The 22,832-nt window shown below is 35.6% G+C and overlaps 1 protein-coding gene across 2 annotated transcripts in view; it reads left to right on the top strand.

Moving 5' to 3' along the window:
* The window catches only part of EDIL3 (EGF like repeats and discoidin domains 3), a 531,833-nt gene that overhangs the window by 498,855 nt on the left and 10,146 nt on the right, over positions 1-22,832 (top strand). For both annotated transcript variants that reach the window (XM_049867187.1, XM_049867178.1), the window contains one exon: positions 1,353-1,508. In XM_049867187.1, the coding sequence (XP_049723144.1) occupies positions 1,353-1,508 (156 nt within the window). The remainder of the gene's footprint in view (positions 1-1,352; positions 1,509-22,832) is intronic.

Below are 22,832 nucleotides of genomic sequence, written 5' to 3'. Positions count from 1 at the left end.
TGATTCAAAAATCATCAATGCATGTTCCAAAAATGAGCAAAAAGCTCAACTGATTTTTTAAAAAAATCTATTCCTTGGCTGTGACATATTGGGAATTTTTTTTCACGTTTCTGCTGGCCTTGATGTAATTAAATATGGTCTTTTTGATTTGCATTATCCCTAGTTCTCTCTTCTCACTCATAGCCTATATTTGACCCATGACTGCCTATTTTTGACTACCTTATTTCTGACAGGATGGAAGACTTGAAACGGAAACAAAGGACATAGTGGTTGAAAGCCACTAAGGTCACACATGGGATCATCACAGTTAACGTTGATAAGATCAAGGATATAGCAAGGCACTTAGTCATAGGAAGTAGGTGGAAGTAGGTGGCTATTGTAGAAGGAGAGAGGAAGCTATAGATCAAGGAAAATAAATAAGACAAAAGGTAAAGGTCTTACAAGAGTTGCCCACATGGAAAACAAAGCTTCCTAGATTTTTTTTTTTTTTTAAGTTAGCATTATAAAATATAAGAACAAATGTGTGGGTGAATTTGAGAATTAAGAGGAAAAATACTGAACTATTACATATTCTTCTTTGATGAAAGTCATCCATATTATCTTTCATATTTTTTGCATTTCAATTAAATTTTGGTGATTTTAATGCTTAATAAACCACCGTAGGTTTTGTGTCCTTTATTTCACAGGCAACAACACATCATGAGCACAGATACTACAAGTCAAAATGTGTAGTTTTAATCCTTTGTTTTTGAAGGGTGTTGACTTCTACCTCAATGTTTTAGTACTTTTGTTTCTGAAAGAGGATTTTCATTGGACAATGACTACTATTCCTCAATTATATATTACCAAATTGATTAAAACTCATGAAAACAGGGTTGACTTATAATGTGTAATTTTGAGACATCTAATACCATTTTTGCCCCTGATATGTACACAGCTACAATTTTTATTTCTATTATTATTTAGTTGACTAGTAAAGTCAGCAAATTGAATTATAAGCACAAGCTGTGGGACTTAATAACCAGTTTCAAGAAGGTCAGCCTTCCCAGCTCTGTACTATTTCAGTGACAGCTAGATGAGTCAGTTTAATATAAAAAGAATTGGTGGACTGAAGTTCCCATCATCTTATTTTAAAACGGTCAAAATGAGTGTTCAAGGAGCTTGGACTAAGTTTACCCAGTGGCAAAAACAAAGTTATAAGCCAATGATAGACTCTGATCAGTTTCAAAATATTAATAAACAGGCAGATTTTTTACTTTGGCATATATGTTTCTTAATCCCTTGAGTTCAAGGGACTTGCAAAATTATGATAAACCCTATTGTATTTAAGTTGTGTCTTTTTCTTTCTTTAGGTGGATCTTCTTGTTCCTACCAAAGTGACTGGCATCATCACACAAGGAGCTAAAGATTTTGGTCATGTTCAGTTCGTAGGGTCCTATAAACTAGCTTACAGCAATGATGGAGAACACTGGACTGTGTATCAGGATGAAAAGCAAAGAAAAGATAAGGTAGGTCATCCAGGTGGTTTGTAAAGTGCACAGTTGAGGATCAAATTGTACCCAAATTTGATTGAATGAAATGCTTTATACATCTGTACTGAGAGTAATGACCGCATATACTGTAAAACTGAGCACTGTTGGCGTAGCGGTTAAGAGATTGGCTGCTAACCAAAATCTACCAGCAGCTCCTTGGAAACAGAATGAAGCAGTTCTACTCTGTCCTGGAGGGTCTCTGTGAGTCAGAATCAAGGGCAACAGGTTTGAGTTTCTTATACTATAGAATATACACTAAACAAAAACCTTTAAAGAATAGATCTGTAAAGGAACTGGTAGTCAAATATGTAATGGTGTAACCTATAGAAAATAAATTACTGGTAATATTTCACATGTTATCAATTATCTAAAATCCAACTATGTAAGATTCAGTTTATATTTTATAACCCTAACAGAAACTTGCATAGTTTATCAGAAGGCACATGTAAAATAGCACTGTTTGGACAAAGGATAATATTCTTCTTATTATTAAGATAAATTTTTGACTTTAGAAAAAAGTGTTCTTTGGAGAAGAATGTTTCAAAGGTTAACTAAAGTATTTTGAAGCGTGTTAAATCTCCTTGATTATTTTGACAGGAATTTTAGAAATAGACTAATCTTGATATAATACTAGCTCATCAAAATAAAAGAAAAGGGGGGAGGATACTCCTCTGTTCAGTTTCCTGCATTGCATTTTAATTTATAAATTTATTAAATTTTTCTTTGGCCTGTGTAATCTGTATTTTAATTATATGTAAGCTTTTTTTTTTTTAAAGCTTATAGCATTTTGAATATTTTTTTCATAACCCAGACCCAGTGCCGTCTAATGGATTCCAATTCATAGCAACCCTATAGGACAGAGTAGAACTGCATAGCCAGGCATTTTTTCCATAGTATTTACTAATTTCGATTTCTGTTAGACCCCTGGAGAGCAAGCACTCAAGAGCAGTATTGATGACTAATTTGGATCAGATGTTAAAATATGGCCTAAGATGGATCAATGAAATTGAGCTGTTTGTTGCTTAGAGTCTTCCTGCAAAGAACGCTAGCTTTCTGAAGACATCAACAGAAACCAAATCTCTTAGTTCACCGGGTTGTAGGAAAATACTACAAATTCTGCCACTTAGATTAAATAGTTTTGAATTAATAATCATTTTTCCATTTAATCTAGACATTTTATTCCTGTGCTGTTACCATATGTTAACTCATACGGTGGTTGGCAATCTCTTTCTTCCAGCATTCAAGACAGAGAATTTATAAATTTTCCCAGAAAGACTAAACCTGGAATGGCTATTTCAATTAGTCAACAGTCAGAATTCAGTTCACATAAAATTCATATTAGGGGAGACGTGTTCAGGTCAAGATTATGAAAGCCACATCCATTTACATTTTACTGTCTCAGAACACCCATATAACACCTCAGGGCACACTCATTTAATATCTCAGAAAGTGGTGTATCTTAAAGTGTCACAGTTTAATTGGGAGCACTTACTTTTTCCTACAAAAACCCAGTGCTGTCGAGTCTAGAAGAATATAAAAAAAATAATTCCATGTTTTATAATCAATGGCATTTTAGATTCAGTGGTTATGGGATATTTTGTAAGACTGTCTTTGAATTTATTCAATTAGGTGTTGACATTGTCTCTCACAACTTATTGTGAATAACTATTTCTGTTTTGTCTTTCACCTTTTAAAGGAGGCACTCTGATGCTTAGAGAGTACAAGTATGTTTCACAAGATGACCGTATAAATTAAAAAGCTCTTGAAATTAACTTTAAGCCAAATAAATATTTCATCAATTAACTATGTGTAATATTCAATAAAAAGCACATTTACAATAGTGAAACTCCTATATAAGTTAATTTAGGGAAGGAGAGTAAAGAAAAACATGGCCAAACCTTTAAAGTGGTGAACTATTTCTTTGTCTCCATTCGTATTAAACATGTGACTTAATGATTATATGTAATTTTTTTTCCTTAATAGATAGAATATACATTTGCATATTAATGCATTCTATTTCATTATCTCAATCTGAAACATACTTAAAATTTTTGTGTTAAATTGGTCAAGTGCTTGTTTCAAGTTTCTGTATCTTCCTGATTTTATATTTACTTTTATACTATCAGTGACTGAGAGAGGACTGAGTGAGAGAGGAGTGCGCAAATCTTCAACTACAATTGTGGAGTCATCTATTTTTTCTTGCATTTCTATCAGTATTGCTTTCATATATTTTGTGACCCTGCTTTAAGTTGCAAAAATGGGTGGGATCATCATGCCTTCTGGATCAAATAACCCCAGTGTCATTGGAAAATTACTTTCTTTATCCCTGGCAATATTTTTTGCCCTGAACTCTACTTTGCCTGATATTAATAGAGGTGCTTCAGCTTTCTTTGGATTAGTGTTATCTTGGCATAGGTTTTATCATCCTTTTACTTTTAACGTACTTGTGCTTTATGTTTGAAATGCATTTCTTCTGGACAACATAGAGTTAGGTCTTGCTTTTTTTTTTTTAATCTGACAATCTCTGCCTTTTAATTGGGGTACTTAGAACATTTGTGTTTGATAAGACTGTTAATGTAATTGGGTTTAAATCTGTCAATTTGCTATGTATTTTCTACTTCCTCCATCTGTTCTTTGTTTCCTTTTTCCTACTTTTCTGCCCTGTTTTGAAATAATTGGGTTTGTAGTCATTCCATTTTGTCTCCGTTGTTGGCTTATTAGCTATAACTCTTTGTTTTGTTATTTTAATGATCACATATCAAAGCCTTTTTTGTTTTTATACCATTTATGTATGGTATAAGAGCTTTACTATAGCATATTTCCTTTTCTCCCCTCTCAACTGTTGTGTTATTGTTGTCATACAGTTTACTTTTACATGTTTTATAAATTCCACGCTATATGAATATCACTTTAAGCAGTCAGTTATCTTTTTAAGATATTTAAGTCATAAGAAAAAAAATATTATATATACCCATGTATTTAGCAACCCTGGTGTTTTTGTTTTGTTTCTGTTGTATAAATATTTTCTTTTATTATCATCACCCTTCTTCCTAAAAACTTCTTTTGATATTTCCTGCAGTGTAGATCTCCTGATGTTGAATTTTTTTTTTTAGCTTTTGTATGTCTGAAAAAAAGTCTTTATTTCACCTTGAGTTTTAAAAGATGTTTTTCTGGGTATAGAATTCTAGGCTGATGTAATTTATCTTTCAGTGCTTTAATGATATTTCTCCAGTGTCTTTTTCTTGAGAAATCTTTTCATCCTTGTCTTTGTTTCCCTATACGTAACTTGTCTTTTTTATGTGGCTTTTTTTAAGATTTTTTCTTTATCATTTTGTTTTGAGTAATTTGATTATGATGTGCCCTGAAGTATTTCTGGTCATGTTTCTTGTGCATGTTGTTCATTGAGGATTCTTGTATCTCTGGGCTTATAGTTACCATCAAATTTGGAAAATTTAGCCTATTATTTATTTGATATTTTTCTTCTAACCTTTTCTTCAGGGACTCCAATTACATTTGCTTAAATTTATCCCACAGTTCATCAATGCTTTACATTTTTTTTTTTTTTAATTTCTACTCTCTGTTTCATTTTGGACAGTTTTTATGGCTGTGTCTTGAAGTTTACAGTATTTTTTTCTACAGTGTCTAATCTTCCATTAATTCCATCGAGTGTATTTTTCATCTCAGATGTTGTAGTTTTCATCTCTGAAAGTTTTTTGTTGCTGAATTTTATATATTAATTGTCTCTACTTAACTTTTTGAACACATGGAATATAGTTCTAAAATATGTTTTAATGTCCTTGTCTGCTAATTCTAATATCTGTGTCAGTTCAATTGATTTAGCTCCTCATTATGGATTGTATTCTTCTGCTCCTTTGTGAGCCTGATGTTTTATTAGATGCTAGTAAAATTGTGAATTTTAATTTTTTTGAATGCTAGATATTTTTGTCTCCTTACAATTTTTCTTGAGCTTTGTTCTGCTTCACAGATAAGTTCTATAAAAATAGTTGTTTCTTTCTGATCTTGTTCATAAGATTTGTTGTGTGTGGGACTGGAGTCTGGGGCTAGTTGTTCTCCAATACCCTACCCAATGTCCCATGAATCTTGAGATGTTTGGTATGGTTAATGAAAATAGGCACTGTTCATAATCTTAGGTGAATACCGAGGCCCGTGACTTCTAATCGTCTTAGGTGTTTGTTTCTTCCCCCTTGGGTAGCTTCCTCACATGTATTAGGTGATTAGTTCTCAGCTGAATGCACAAGAGGCACTTTTGCCAGTTTTTGGAATTCTATGCCCTGTTCTATGAACTCTAAATGCTTTGGTTTCCTCATATTCTCAGCACCGTCTCCTCAGTTCATAGCATCAGCCTGGCTCCATCTGGATTCCCCCAAACCCTCCGAGTGACAGCCTGAAAACACTCAGGGCAATAAGCTGGTATAAGTGTGAGACTCTCCTCATTTATATCCTGTCTCTCAGGGATTGCTCTTCTTCATTGTGAGATTTCTAGTATCTTATAAACTGCTATTTCATATATTTTGCACATTATTTTCTTGTTTCCGTTGGGAGGGTAAATTCAGTTCTCATTATTTCATCTTGGCCAGAAGCATAAGTGATAGAAACTGTAAATGAAGAGTGTGGGTAACAGAATAATTGTGAAATCTTAAGTATTAAAATCATTACCGGAATTTTAGACTAGGACAGATGCCACTGTTTACTAACTGAATGATCTTGTACGCATTCTTTAACAGCTCTAAACTTAGTTCTTCATCTCTCCAGTGGAAATAATAACAGTATAATACCTCATAGGTTTCTTATGAGGTTTATATAAAGTACTTACCGCAGTGTTTGTCACATAAGAACTTATTAAAAAGTAGCTGTTATTATTATTATTAACAAAAGAAAATTTTTAAAACTAGTAAAATGAAATGATTCCAAAATCCTATGAGCCTGGTATTCTGAAATGTAGGATCAGATGAATATAAGAGCCCTAGAAACGTAACTCCCCAAGCATCAACAAAATATATTATACCTATAAATCCATGGACTTAGGAACTGTATTTATTATAACACATAATTTTGACATTGCCGAGGTAAGTCTTAACTACAAAGAAATAGGCTCCCACTAGGCAAGCTGGAAAATTGTGAGAGTAAACAGATGCATACTATTTATATTTACTGAAAAGTATGTATGACAGAATTCTCACGTGAGACAATAAATCACAGTGACAATGTATCCAGTGTGAAAATTCTTGAAATATTAAACCATTTTCATACTATAAACATGTGACAACTTGCTACACTTAGCCAATTTAACCAGTGATTTTTAAATTAAATTTTGCCAGTTTATTTGAAATATCATAGCTAATTAGATAAGTTTACCATTTATTAATGGAGGAAACAACTAGCATTCATAAACTTTACATAAAAATGCAACTGTTAAAATTATGATACAGTAATGCTTTATGCAGAAGAAGGGAATACAGGGCATTGGACCTCCCCATTCCTACATAGAATGGAATGCTATAAAATAAATGAGAAAATACTTTGCACAAGTTCTTTGAACACCTGGAAAGATAGGTGATATATATATATATAGACACATAGCAAAAAAACAAACCTTTCCATCCAGCCAATTCTGACACAGAGTGACACTGTAAGACAGAGTAAAACTTCCCCGTGGGTTTTCCAGCCCTGGGAGCAGTAGTTAAAACAATAGATTGCTAACAGGAAGTTTGAAACCACCAGTAGCTCTGGAGAAAGATGTGGCAGTCTGCTTCCACAGAAATATACAGCCTTGGAAACGCTATGGGATCTCTATGAGTCAGATTGACTCGATGACAATGTGTATAGGGTTTCCAAGGCTGTAATCTTTACAGAAGTTGACTGCCACATCTTTTTCCCCTGGAGTGGCTGGTGGGTTCAAACTGCCAACTTTTGGGTTAGCGGTGAAGTGCTTAACCATTATGCCACATGGGCTCCTACTATATATATATTTATATATAATTTTTGTGCTTTGTTATTATCACTAGCTACATTGTCTACAACTTTATATATCCTTCGGAAGTGTGCTTTTATTCCTTGGAGTTAGGTGCCCTCAAGTTGGTTCCAATCCATGGCGACCCTATGTACAACAGAAGGAAACACTGCCCAATCCTGCGCCATCCTCACAATTTTAGTTATGCTTGAGCCCATTGTTGTAGCCACCGTGTCAGTCCATTTCATTGAAAGTCTTCCACTTTTTCACTGACCCTCTACTTTACCAAGCATTATATCCTTCTCCAGGGACTGATCCCTCCAGATAACATGTCCAAAGTATGTGAGACGTAGTCTCAGCATCCTTGCTTCTGAGCAGCATTCTGGTTGTGCTTCTTCCAAGACAGATTTGTTTGTTTTTTTAGCAGTCTATGGTATATTCGGTATTCATCACCAACACCACAATTTAAAGGCGTCAGTTCTTCTTCAGTCTTCCTTATTCATCATCCAGCTTTCACATGCATATGAGGCTATTGAAAACACCTTGGCTTGGGTCAGCGCAGCCAAGGTGACATCTTTGCTTTTCAACACTTTAAAGAGGTATTTTGCAGCAGATTTGCCCAACGCAATGCGTTTTTTGAGTTCTTGACTGCCGCTTCCATGGGTGTTGATTGTGGATCCAAGTAAAATGCAATCCTTGACAACTTCAGTCTTTTCTCCATTTATCATGATGTTGCTTATTGGTCCAGTTGTGGGGACTGTTGTTTTCTTTATGTTGAGGTGTAATCCATACTGAAGGCTGTGGTATTTGATCCTCATCAGAAAGTGCTCCAAGTTTTCTTCACTTTCAGCAAGCAAGACTGTGTTGTCTGTATAACAGAGGTTGTTAATGGGCCTTCCTCCAGGCCTGATGTCCAGTTCTTTTTCGTATAGTCCAGCTTCTCAGATTATTTACTCAGCATACAGACTGAGCAAGTATGGTGATAACGTTTTTTTACGCACACATTTTCTGACTCTAAACCACGTGGTATCCCCTGTTCTGTTTGAACAACTGATTCTTAATCTATGTACAAGTTCCTTATGAGCAGAATTAATAATTCTGAAATTCCCATTCTTCGAAATGTTATCCACAGTTTGTTAAGTTCCACAAAGTTGAATGCCCTTGCATAGTAATAAATTGCAGGTAAACATCTTTCTTGTGTTCTCTGCTTTCAGCCAGGATCCATCTGACATGAACAATGATGTCCTTGGTTCCACATACTCTTCTGAACCCAGCTTGAATTTCTGGCAGTTCTCTGCCCATGTGCTGCTGCAGCTAATTTTGAATGAACTTCAGCAAACTTGCATGTGATATAGTAATATTGCTTGATAATTTCTACATTCGGCTGGATCACCTTTCTTGAGAATAGGCATAAATATGGCTCTTTTCCAGTTGGTTGGCCAGGTAGCTGTCTTCCAAATTTTTTGACATAGACGAGTGAGCACTTCCAAGGCTGCATCTGTTTGTTGAAACATTTTAATTGGTATTCCATCAATTTCTGGAGCCTTGTTTTTCACCAGTTCCTTCATTGCAGCTTGAAATTCTTCCTTCAGTACCATTGGTTCCTGATGATATGCTACCTCCTGAAATGGTTGAATGTTGACCAATTCTTTTTGGTATAGTGACTCTGTGTATTCCTTCCATCTTCTTTTGATGCTTCTGCGTCATTCAATAATTTCTCTGTAGAGTCCTTCAATATTACAACTAGATGCTTGAATTTTTTTTCAGTTCTTTTAGTTTGAGAAATACCGAGCACGTTCTTCCCTTTTGGTTTTCTAACTTCAAGTCTTTGCATATGTCATTGTAAAACTTTGTCTTCTTGAGTCACTCTTCAAAATGTTCTGTTCTTTTACTCTTTTACTTCATCATTTCTTCCTTTTGCTTTAGCTACTCGAAGTTCAAGAGTAAGTTTCAGAGTCTCTTCTCACATCCATTTTGGTCTTTTCTTTCTTTTCTGTCTTTTTAATGACCTCTTGTTTTCTTCATATATGATGTCCTTGAAGTCATTCCACAACTCCTCTGGTCTTTGGTCATTAGCATTCAACGTATGAAATCTATTCTTAAGATGGTCTCTAAATTCAGGTGGGACATACTCAAGGTCTTACTTTGGCTCTTGTAGTCTTGTTCTAATTTTCTTCAGTTTCAACTTAAACTTGCATAGGAGCAATTGATGGTCTGTTCCACAATCAGCCCCTGACCTTGTTCTGACTGATGATATCGGGCTTTTCCATTGTCTCTTTCCTCACATAGAGTTGATTTGATTCTTGTGTATTCCATCTGGCGAGGTCCATGTGTATAATTGCCATTTATGTTGGTGAAAAAAGGTATTTGCAATGAAGAAGTCCTTGCAAAATTCTATCACAGGATCTCCTGGCATCGTTTCTATCACCAAGGCCATATTTTCCAACTACCTATCCTTCTTCATTGTTTCTAACTTCTCATTCCAATCACCAGTAATTATCAGTGCTTCCTGATTGCATGTTTGATCAATTCCAGACTGCAGAAGTTGGTAAAAATCTTCAATTTCTTCATCTTCAGCCTTAGTGGTTGGTGGGTAAGTCTGAATAGTAGTATATTAACTGGTCTTCCTTGCAGGTGTATGGATATCACCCTATCACTGACACTGTTGTACTTCAGGATAGAGCTTGAAATGTTCTTTTTGATGAAGAATGCAACGCCATTCCTCTTCAAGTTGTAATTCCCAGCATAGTAGACTATATGATTATCTGATTCAGAATGGCCAATGCCAGTCCATTTCAGCTCACTAATGTCTAGGATATCGATGTTTTTGCATTCCATTTCATTTTTGATGATTTCTAATTATCCTACATTCATACTTTGTGCATTCCATGTTCCGATTATTAATGGATGTTAACAGCTGTTTCTTCTCATTTTGAGTTGTGCCACATCAGCAAATGAAGGTCCCAAAAACTTGACTCCATCCATGTCCTTAAGGTTGACTCTACTTTGAGGAGACAACTCTACCCCAGTCGTATTTTGAGTCCCTTCCAACCTGAGGGGCTCATCTTTCAGCACCGTATCAGACAATGTTCCACTGATATTCATGAGGTTTTCACTGGCTAATTATTTTCAGAAGTAGACCCCCGGGTCCTTCTTCCTAGTCTGTCTTGGTCTGAAAGCTGTTCCTCATGGGGTCCTTCTTCCTAGTCTGTCTTGGTCTGAAAGCTGTTCCTCATGGGGTGATCTTGCTGGTATCTGAATACCTTTGGTATAGCTTTCAGCATCACAGCAAGACACAAGCCCTCACAGTATGACAAGCTGACAGATGTGTGGGGGATTCTCTAGAGAGGCCCTTTGAATTACCAGCACATCTTAGAAATTAATTTTTCTCAGGTTGAAGAAGTAATCTCCTATTGATTCTTAGTATGTGTCTTGTTTTCCATACTTTCCTAAAAGAAAAAAAAAAAACTTCAATATTTGCAAGTACTAGTTCAAGTACTGGCTTTTCTTCAGATAAATGTAATAAATAAATGGAATATGTCAGTGCAAAACATATCTGTGGAATGTAGATGCACCTATCAAAATAAATACAGAGATTTCTAATTCCTTCTGTTTTTGTTGACTTCTTACTTTAATAGATTTTAGGGTGGGTGGATACATAAGTTTGATAAAGATCTGGAAAATAGATTACTTCCTAAAAATAATCTCAAAATAATAGCAGTTTGCTAGATTTACTATAAGTGGTGTAAATGAAATTCTAAAAACCTAAGAATGCCCTTTCTGTCTCTCATAAGTCAGAGCTGACTAAGCCCCAGGAAAGCAATGCCAAGGAAAAAATAAGTGTACACAAAACCGTTGCTGTCAAGTCAGTTGACTCATAGTGACCCCATATTGACCCTACAGGACAGAGTAGAACTGCCCCGTAGGGTTTCCAAGGAGCACCCAGTGGATTCAAACTGCTGACCTTTTGGTTAGTAGCCGAGCTCTTCACCACTGTGCCACCAAGTTGAAATGCATATATGTATATATGCGTGTGTACATGCACACCAAAAGTCAGTTGAAGAAAAATAAATTTTAGGATAATTTTAAGGATTGAGATGAAATAGGATATTACCAGTTTCTTTATTCCTCAAAGAAAAAAAGCTCCTTTTTTTTTTTTATGGTATGAATTCAGGTTTATTTGAGCATCATGATTTTATGAAGAATACATTTTATATTATACTGGATGAGAAAAACTTGTTTTCATTTCTAATCTTCCCATATAAGTACTCTTCCTGAGATTAATTATTGCTTTACTTTAGCTTACAATCTGAAAAATTAAATACTAAAAGTATCTGTCAAAACTTTGCAGATTTCCTGCTAAATGCAATAAAGAAACTACTCCAAGAGTGTAAAATGCATGTGACTTTCACTGAGCAAAGGAACATTTGACTTTCAAGTCAGAAATATATCTAAATCAATGTTGTAGAAAAATACAAATTTAGTTAAATGCTAGAAGATATTGTAGACTAGAAAGAAAGAAATTAGAATGTATGGACTGTAATTAGACATTGCCATCACATACTCAATAACAAAAGATTTAAAGTGGAATTTTGCTTAAAAAAAAAAAGCAGACTACTTCAGCACATTATAAATCTTATGAAAGCTCTGTGAGCGTGGTGAAAAACTGGTATCCCAATGAAGGGAAAAGACATTTGTTTTTCTTCTTCTGACTTTTGATGTGTACGTACACATGCACATATGCACATATACATTTAAACGTATATTTAGACATTCCTATGTATACATGGAACCCTGGTGGCACAGTGGTTAAGAGCTTTGGTGAGCTAAGGCTGCTAACCAGAAGGTTGGCAGTTCGAATCCATCAGCCACTCCTTGGAAACCCTATGGGGCAGTTCTCTGTCCTACAGGATCACTATGGTCGACTTGATGGCAACAGGTTTTGGTTTTGTATGTACACATATTTTCCTTGGCATTTCTTTCCTGAGGTTTAGTCAGTTCTGACTAATGAGAGGCAGAAAGGGCATTCTTATCTCTTTAGAATTTCATTTATACCATTTATAGTAAATCTAGCAAATTGCTATTATTTTAATTTTTTTTTTCAGTAGTAATCTAATTTCTGGATCTACATTAGACTTGCACACCCATCCACCCCAAAATCTATTAAAGCAAGCAGTTGATAAAAACAGAAGGAATTAGAAACCATTGTTTGTATTTCATTTTGAAATGTGCATCTATAAAACATCTCACAGATATATGTTTTGCAGTGTAATATTCCATTTATGTATTATATTTATTTGAACAAAAGCTGGTAGTTGAATTAACATTTGTAAATATTAAAGAATTTTTTTGTTTGTTTAGAAAACCAACACAAAAATCAAGACACAAATAATTACTAGGTTCTTTCACAGTAGGTGTAAAAAAGCATTGAAACTTTTCCCAGGGTGGAGTCCTGGTGGTGCTGTGGTTAGGTGTCTGGATCCTAACCAAAAGGTCAGCAGTTCTAATCCACTAGCGCTCCTTGGAGTCCCTATAGGGCAGTTCTACTCTGTTTTATAGGGTCGCTATGAGTCAGAATTAACTTGATGGCAATAGGTTTGGCTTTCTTTCTTTCTTTTTTTTTTTAGTTTTACCCAGAGTAAAACCTTTATTTCAGTCAAATTTTTGTTTTTTAAAAACAATGCCACATATTCATCAAGAAGTACCCAACAGCATCTTGGTGTATTCTTTAATTCAGTGGTTCCTAAAACTGTCTGATTATAACACTCATGCAGAAGCTTGTTAAAAATAGATTTCTGGGCCCAGCCTCAAACTCGGTAGGGATGAGTTGGGAATCTAAATGATTACAGAGGCCCCAAGTGATTTGACTAACATGTAAGCCTTGGAAAGATGACTAGAACTGAAGCCAAAAACAAAATGAAATATTTTGAAACTAAGTGTAATTTTGTATTCTTATAGTTTTATAGTCAGAGCAGTTTATTATACAGGCAGCCCCTCGATTATGAACGTCTAATTTATGTACATCCCAAAGTTACGAACCAACCACCATAAAGCCTATTAAAAATTCAAGGTCCATATATAATGGTTAGTAATGATAAATGGGAGCTACTTTGCAACTCACATCGAAACATTATTATTACTGTATTATGATGTGAAAGATGTTTTAGTGCATCTGGAAGTGTTTCTTTAATGCTTTTGATGCATAGAAAAGTACACTATATACCAAGACATGCATTTGACTAACCGATGTTAGATACGAACCGTGCCTGTTACAATTTAACATACAAATTCGATTTAAAGACAGATTTGGGAACAGAACTCATTCGTAATCCAGGGACTTCCTGTTTTATGATTCTTTAGGACTTTGTTTGGCCTCTAATTGGTTAGTGGAAGTCTATATAAACCAGTTTCTCCAAAATTAGTTTAGATTTTTAAAAATTTGCCAATTACCTTATGAAAATCAAAAAAGTAAACATGTACTAGCTTTAAACAAATACTGAATTGAAATAAGAGACTTAAATAGTTCAGAACACAGATTAGATGGAAGTGCCTAGAAGGATGTGACATTTATATTCATTCAAGTTCAGCAGGCAGTTGTTGTCCACCCTCCCAGATACAGTGTGGGATAGAAGAGCTGAATGCAACGTACTGGCTCAAAAATTTCACAGTCTAATGAGGAGCTTGGGAAAGGTGGAAAAATTTTGATGCAGCCATCTTATTTTGAAGACTCAACATAAAATCTGCCAAGTGATAAAAACAATGGATAAAAACAACTCTAGAAAAGTAATGTAGACCCTTGGGTGGTGCAAATGGGTAAGTGATTAACTACTAATCGAAAAGTTGATGGTCAAACCAGCCCAAAGGCACCTCAGAAGACAGGTCTGGCAGTCTACTTCCAAAAGGTCACATCCTTGAAAACTCCAAAGAGCAGTTGTGCTCTGCAACATATGGGGGTGCTTTGAGTCAGAATTAACTGGACAGCGACTGGTTTGGGCTTTGATTTATGGAAAAAGTAGTACATAAACCATGTCAGTGTCATAAAAGCCCCTGACTCTCCAAAAGGAAAAAAAGTTCCTGTCCCAGCTCTCTACTTCTTTCTCAACACTGGTGTGAAACATAGAAGCAGCAAACTCACCAATTCTCATTCCTAAACTCACCATAATCTATATTGGAGATCGTATTCAAATTCAACAGTCATTTTAGATACCACAGAACATTCTGTCATTTCCCCTGAAGCTGACTCTTTCAGGGAGGCGAAATTAAATTTGAATGTTTAAAGCCTCAAAAGTGCAGCTCTCTAGTGAGGCAGAGGTCAGATGAGATGTCAGTACAGTAGTCAATAGCCATGCTCTTCTTTTGAAATTTGATCTGAGTGACAAATTTAGAAGCTGAAGAATCCTTTAGTAGGTAAATAAAACAGAATTCTTTATAGGAATTCAGCAAAGAAGATAATAGTAGGAGAAAAAAAACAAAAAGAGTGAACTAGTCTTTCAAGCTGGAGCAGCTGCATGTTTCTGGGCAGAAGGACAAGGTCAGTTTCTCTCGGTATTGCATGGACGCCATTAGTCTCATCTACTCTCAGCCTTGTTACTGTTTTCAAGGCAGAGAGGGGAAGAAAAGAAGCTGCTTTTCTGAAAGCAATTTCCAAGAACTAATAGCCTTTATATAAAACACTCACATTCAAAAATAGCAAATGAATTGTGATTCCACAGGATAGCAGTTCATATGTCGTCACAATACTGTACGTAGTGTTTGGTGAATGACTTAATTAAAACTGAAGTTAAGAGGACAATGATATAGTTTCAGCATTGTCTAAAAATAAGAACAGTGTTATTTAAATGAACACCATCTGGTATCAACTGCTATTTAGAACATTATCTACTTTCTTTCTTGTCTTAATTCAATATTGTGAGACCTGAATAAGATATGTGTTGGTGTGAAGGACACAGAATTGTCTATATTCAATTAAAGATGGCTGTTCTTGGATTTTTGAATTTAGAAAAACCTACCTGAAAATGTTTCCATTTTGGCAGGATGTAAAGTTCAATGATGAATTTATCCTTTTTATATTTTAAAGTATATTAGATAGTCGATAGTCCTGCCCAGGTTTAGATAGAGGGAAATGATAGCTAATGTTCCTTTTTTTTTTTCTTAATGCATTAAAAAATGCACTGTTTAAGAAATTTAAAAAAAAAGGCGTTGTCTTGGGTGTTAATATGATGATCAAGACTAAATGAAAGCTGATTAAAAAAAAAAAGTTCCTGTCAAGTCAATTTTGACTCATGGCAACCCCATGTGTTACAGAGTAGAACTGCTCCATAGTATTTTCTTGGTTATAATCTTAATGGAAGCAGTTTGTCAGGACTTTCTTCCACTGAGTGGCTGAGTGGGTTTCAACCGTCAGCCTTACGTTAGCAGCTGATAGCAAACCACTTGTGCCACCCAGGGACCTAGGCTGATAATAGACAGAGACAAAATATTTAGTGAAAGCACGCAAATAAAGAAATAGTAATTATTTCCTCTGTCTATGTATAAAAAAAAAACTATGTATACTGACTATCAAATTCAAGAAAATTCTGTAATTTATTTAGTTCTTATGTTTCATACTGTTGCAAAAAATAGAATGGGATGCTGTGGTAGTCCTATACAACTAGATGTTGCCTGGCTACCACACTGACTGCTCTGACAGGATCACAATAGAGGGTCCCGGACAGAGCTGGAGATAAATGTAGAACAAAATTCTAACTCACAAAAAAAGACCAGACTTACTGGCCTGACAGAGACTGGAGAAACCCTGAGAATATGACCCCCAGACACCCTTGCAGCTCAGTATTGAAGTCACTCCTGAGGTTCACCCTTCAGCCAAAGATCTTCAGCCAAAGATTAGACAGGCACATAAAACAAAACAAGACTAAAGGAGCACAACAGCTCAGGGGCAAGGACTGGAAGGCAGGAGGGGACCGGAAAACTGGAGAGGAACCCAAGGGCAAGAACAGGAGAGTGTTGACATGTCATGAGGTTGACAACCAATGTCTCAGAACAATAAATGTGTATTAATTGCTTAATGATAAACTAGTTTGCTCTGTAAATCTTCATCTAAAGTACAATAAAATTTTTTTTAAAAGAATACCTAGTATGAAAAAATTCCAAATGAATAATACAGAAAAAAAAATAGAATGGGATGCATATAGATTTTTCTAAATTCTCTGACTAAGAGGTCCACATCTTGGGAAATATCCAAGTACAGAAGAGTTAATTTAACAAAATGGAAGTAGTTTGCAGACCTAGATGGACTGGTAATAGATAGCCCTGTTGGACAAATCTGAGTTAGGAAAGCATCATATGGTCACCAGCGAGTAGGGTAATAGCAGTTGTTAAGGCACACAGACAAAACAATAAGGGCAGAAGGCTGGATGCAAGTCCAGAGGCAAATAGACTGAGCTGGATCTGCTGCAAGGAGGACTATATTTCCATTTCCATGTTTAACGTGAACTCCAAGTATCCTACCTACCGAATGATGTTTGTACCTGAACCTGGGATAAAGAAGGGTAGTGGTTAAATGCTGTGGCTGCTAACCAAAGGGTTGGCAGTTTGAATCTGCCAGGCACTCCTTGGAAACTCTATGGGGCAATTCTACTCTGTCCTATAGGGTCATTATGAGTCGGAATCGACTCGACGGCACTGGGTTTGGTTTTGGCTTTTAAGAACAAGAATGGAAGGGGAAAGCAGAAAATGGCACTTACTGGATATAGGTGAGCAGGAGGTGTGTTATTAATTTATATAATTGCAATGTAGGTTACAAAATCAAGTGACTAGGTAGATGCTAGAAATGAAAAGACTAGCTAGAGTGACAGACGAGCCACATGTAAAATTAAGGAGAGCCTTGATTTGAAGAAGTCATGCAGTTTATTTGGAAACATCAATAGAAGGCAGTTGTCCCTCTTCAATGATGGATTTTGAAGATGTAACAACAATTTTTGTGAATGTTATTTCACTTTATAAAGTATTACAACTAGCAATGTATGCAGTTATTTTTGGAAAAGGAAGTGTTTGATTTTTTTATGATGGTATTTGATTCTTTTTTTTGAACCTTGTACATAAGAAGAAGAGAATAATGCTTATCTAAGGATACACCATCAGGTGGGAGAAATAAACCAAGGAAACATCAGGAAGAAAATTCATAAAATATCAGTTTTGAGGTCAGGTTGGGGCAGAGAGGTGGAAAAACGCCCCTGCCACTATGACTCATGTTTAGTGACAGATAACATACCAGCACAGATGCTGTGAAATGCCATTCTCAACGAGTTTATGGAGAAAGGAGAAAACAATGCAGGGTAATAAAATGACAAAGGATGGATATATGCGTATTCTTTTTGTTAACTACCTTAAGTCCCCCAAACTCAGAATTTCTTTATTTTCAGGGAGTTTGATAAACTACCTTAAATGTTGAAACTGCACAGTTTTACTAGTTATCAGATGTTTCCGTGTGAATGGAAAAATATGTGTGAAAAACACAAGAGATATGTTGCATAGCAGAGTTGCCAAAGTAAAATGTTCATAAATAAAAATAATTAAACTGTTTTTATTATTACAGGCTTTATAGCCTTAATTTCCCCAGTGCTTAAAAAAAATAACCCAGTGCAGTCGATTCTGACTCATAGCGACCCTATAGGTGCTTAAATAACTAAAAACTTAAAATTTCCTAATTTTTATCTTCCAAATCCTCCAACACTTATCAGAAGTTAGTAAAAATGCTCTCATTGAAAATTCTGAATATCTCATTCTTACGTTTGTTTTATATATTACTAGACATAGTTGTATAATGGCAGCACTCCACCACGGAAAGCGATGTTCCTTCTTTAATTTGGATCAGTCTTGCAAGGTACCACAGTGAGGGGTCATAAAGTCTTAGCCTAATTGGTTGATTAGGCTTCACATTGAGTAAAAATGTTAACATGTGAAAAATATTGATTGGTCTTAGATCCCCAACAGAATGGCCAAGAGTATCAAATTTGGGTTTTTTTTTTTTTTTTTTAAACTCAAGCATGTTATCATTTATTGAAAGTCAATGGCAAACTTGATGAAAGCAGAAAATCTTAGGTAAAAGAATATTATTAGTACTTTTGTTTAAAAACTTATAGGTTCCTATTTGATATGAATCTGATAACTATCATTTCTGCTATGAAAATTGGAGCCCTGGTGGCACAGTGGTTAAGCTCTTGACTACTAACCGAAAGGTCTCCGGTTTAAACCCACCAGCCATTCCGTGGAAGAAAGAAGTGGCATTCTACTTCCATAAAGATTCACAGCCTCGGAAACCCTATGGAGCAGTTCTACTCTGTTCCAAAGGGTCACTATGAGTCAGAATTGACTCAACAGCAATGGGTAATGGGTACTCTGAAAATTAGCCTTCATCAGTCTTGAGTGTGACAGAACCACGGTGTGGTTTTAGCTACTGGAAATATGCATTAACCATTGGCCAGAGTCAGAATTGCCTTGACAGTAACTGGTTTACTGGTTAGAATACAGCAAAAAAAAAAAAAAGTAAAACTTTTTTATTTCTAAATAATCACCAAACAACTGACATTTTGATTATTCAGTATATTTTTAGGGTAAAAAAAAATCCTCACGGATATTAGTTCTATATGGTACATATGTCATTTTTACTATCCACCATTAGCTACAACCTATTGAGCAATTAAAATTCTCTCTTTTAACACTTGCAAAATGACTTAATTAATGCTCCAAACTTTTTCTACTTTTTCATAGTTTAATCTGAAAAGAACATAAAAAATACCTATTACAGTTCCATGTTTATAGGAAATTATAGAAGGATTTCTGAATCTTCCACCCCTATAAAATGCTCCATTTGTCAGTGAATTTCAATGACTGTTCACATACTTCTTTCTGTTGCATATTAAGGTGTAAATGGATTAATATATATGGGGCACTCAAGAGGCAAACACATCTGTACTAAGCCTCTTAGGGCCCTTATTAAAAAGTCAACACATTTCTCATCATAATAAAGCTTCCGGTGTAATATGAGACCCAAACTCGTTAAAAGATTAAAAAAACAGAACAAAACAAAACAAAAAGGATGAACTCAGTGATTATACCTGCAGGAAACAATATTTTTCCCAATTTTTCTAAAGTTGTGAAGAAATGACCAATTTCCTGCTTTCCAATAAAACTCAAAACAAAATTAACTTTATACAAATAAATGAAATATTTAATAGTTTATAATAAATAATGGAAGGCATTTGTTATAAATTAGTGAAAATAATGTTGTTTTTACATAGACAAGGTGCACTTTTATATATTTTCTTCTGTTTGGTGATACACCGAAATCTATAAACAATAGCAAAGTTGATGTTTGCCTCCTGATATCAAGTATATGTTAATATTCAATATACGCTCATACTCATTGAGAGAAAAAGACCTAGGATTCAGCTGAGAATAAAGCAGAGTTTGCATCTCCTCAGATTAGGGCTAGGATTTCCTGTTTTGTTCATCTAGGGTTGCCAGATTTAGCAAATAAAACTACAAGATCTGGTTAAATTTTAATGTCACATACACAGTGAATATTTTTTAGCATAAGTCTCTGCTAAATAATTTACCTAGCAACCTAACTGCATTATAGATTTCCTCGATCTTCCAGCTGGACCAAATGATCTACTGAGAATACTCAGAAGAAAAGGGAGAGTATAAAGGAGAATGCACTCCTTTCATGTCTGGGAAAACACACACAGGCACACGCACACTAGCACAAATGCACACACACACACACACACACACACGCCCTGATTCAGCTCTGAGATTCCACTTTGCCATCTCATCATCCATCTCTAGGATTATCTTCTCCCACTCCCTACCACTCTTTTTTCCAAAACACCAGTAAGACTTAGAAGACACACAGCTTAATGATTGAATCAATCTGTTCATACATGTAGCTCTGTACTAAGTCATTTCTGACTGGCATAGAGTGAAACTCTGCAAAGAGATGTGGAGTGAGGAAAAGATTCTAATGTGGGGCTGGAACTACCAATGACATCAATTTCTCCACTGCCACATCATTTAGGTATCTACCATGAAGGGGCAGGGCCAGGCTACAAATTGTTCTGATGAAATGGAAAATGCCTGGTGTGATTTAGGAGATTCTGAGAGATGAGCACTGAGCTTCAGTAGAGAGACAGGTCACTCCGCATTTTATAGAAAAAAGGGAAGAAATCTCTACATTTCTGATTTTAGACTTAAAAAAAAAAAAAAAAAGGAGGGCCTTATTTTCTAACTATTCCAGGTAAAATCTCCTAGAGATATCTTTGAAAAGCAGATTATTTTCTAATTCTATTTTTTTTGTAGGAATATTTCTTATGGCAGTCAGAATCTGAGTGCTAGAAGGCAGGTAGTTTAAATATATAGCTTCAGTTTAGAATGGCATATTTTATGTTCCATGAATCTTTATAGGCAATAATCCTGTGTGATATATTTCCCAGGATATTCTTGTTACTTAAGGAGACTTTTATCATAAAAGAAGTTTAATATGGTTGTGTGTCCTACCTACTTTTAGACTCAGCATTCTAAATGCCAGTGGGTTTAGGAGAAGGAAGATAAGTCAATAGGGTAAGAAATTTTGACTTTCGCTTGGGTCTTTTTTCCAAGGTCAAACCTTATAACGAGAGGACATATGAACCTATCCGTGAAGTTATTCTGATTCTTATTTAGAAGCTGCTCAGTCTCCAGCTACTTAGAGATTTAGAGAACAAGGGAACAGTTCACAGAAGGAATAGAGCTATATACTGTGTCCCCAGACCCTTTTGCCTCTTAGTGGACTGGATTGGATCTCATCAAATCCTTAGCTAAACTTGTAACTCTCACAGTGGACAAGGGAATCACCAAAATTACTTAATGCCAGTTTGCCAGCAGTGGAGAAGTTGATATTGATAGGAAGAGTTAATAGATTTCGTACTCTCACACAGCCAAAAATGTAACCCTCTATAGCCAGGGTAGAAAACAAGTGCACAAGGCCTTTTTTCTGTTGTTGTTGTTCAATTATTATTGGAATCTCCCATTTTTGCATTGTGGGGGAAAAAAGGCCTATTAGAGAGAGCAATCATATGGCCTGCTGTGCTGGGAACAACAACTTGAAGATAAATGGCTTTGCATTCACCATCAAAAAGGACATTTCAAGATCTATCCTGGAGTGCAGTGCTGTCAGTGATAGGACAATATCCATACACCTACAAGGAAGACCAGTTAATATGGCTGTTATTCAGATATATGCACCAACCACTAAGGTTGAAGATGCTGAAACTGAAGATTTTTACCAACTTCTGCAGCCTGAAATTGATCTAACATGCAATCAAGATGCCTTGATAATTACTAGAGATTGGAATGTGAAAGTTGGAAACAAAGAAGAAGGTTAGATGTTTGGAAAAAATGGCCTTGGTGATAGAAATGATGCTGGAGATTACATGATAGAATTTTGCAAGACCTATGAATTCTTCATTGCAAAAACATTTTTCACCAACATAAACAGCAGTTATATTCATAGACCTAGCCAGATGAAATACACAGGCATCAAATCGACTACATCTGTGGGAAGACACAATCGGAAAACTCAGTGTCATCACTCAGAACAAGGCCAGGGGCCAACTGTGGAACAGACCATCAATTGCTCATATGCAAGTTCAAACTGAAACTGAAGAAAATGAGAACAAGTCAATGACAGCCAAAGTACGACCTTGAGTATATCCCACCTGAATTTAGAGACCATCTCAAGAACAGATTTGTCATGTTGAACACTAATGACCACAGACCAGACAAGTTGTGGAATGACATCAAGGGCATAATCCATGAAGAAAGCAAGAGGTCATTGATAAGACAGGAGAGAAAGAAAAGACCAAAATGGGTATTAGAAGAGACTCTGAAACTTGCTCTTGAACTTCGAGTAGCTAAAGCAAAATAAAAAAATGATGACGGAAAAAAGTTGAATAGAAGATTCCAAAGGGTGGTTGGAAAAGACAAAGTATTATAATGGCATGTGCAAAGACCTGGAGATGGAACACTGAAGGGAAGAACACGCTCTGCATTTCTCAAGCTGAAAGAACCAAAGAAAAAATTCAAGCCTCGAGTTGCAATATTGGAGGATTTGGTGAGGGAAAATATTAAACAACTCAAGAATCATCAAAAGAAGATGGAAGGAATACACAGAGTCATTATACCAAAAAGAATTGGTCGATGTTCAACCATTTCAGGAGGTGCCCTGTGAGCAGGAACCAATGTTACTGAAGGAAGAAGTCTAACCTGCACTAAAGATAACTGGCAAAAAA

Source organism: Elephas maximus, chromosome 2, assembly GCF_024166365.1.
Source record: "Elephas maximus indicus isolate mEleMax1 chromosome 2, mEleMax1 primary haplotype, whole genome shotgun sequence".
NCBI classification, from domain to species: domain Eukaryota; kingdom Metazoa; phylum Chordata; class Mammalia; order Proboscidea; family Elephantidae; genus Elephas; species Elephas maximus.
This window is presented reverse-complemented; position numbering and strand designations above follow the sequence as displayed.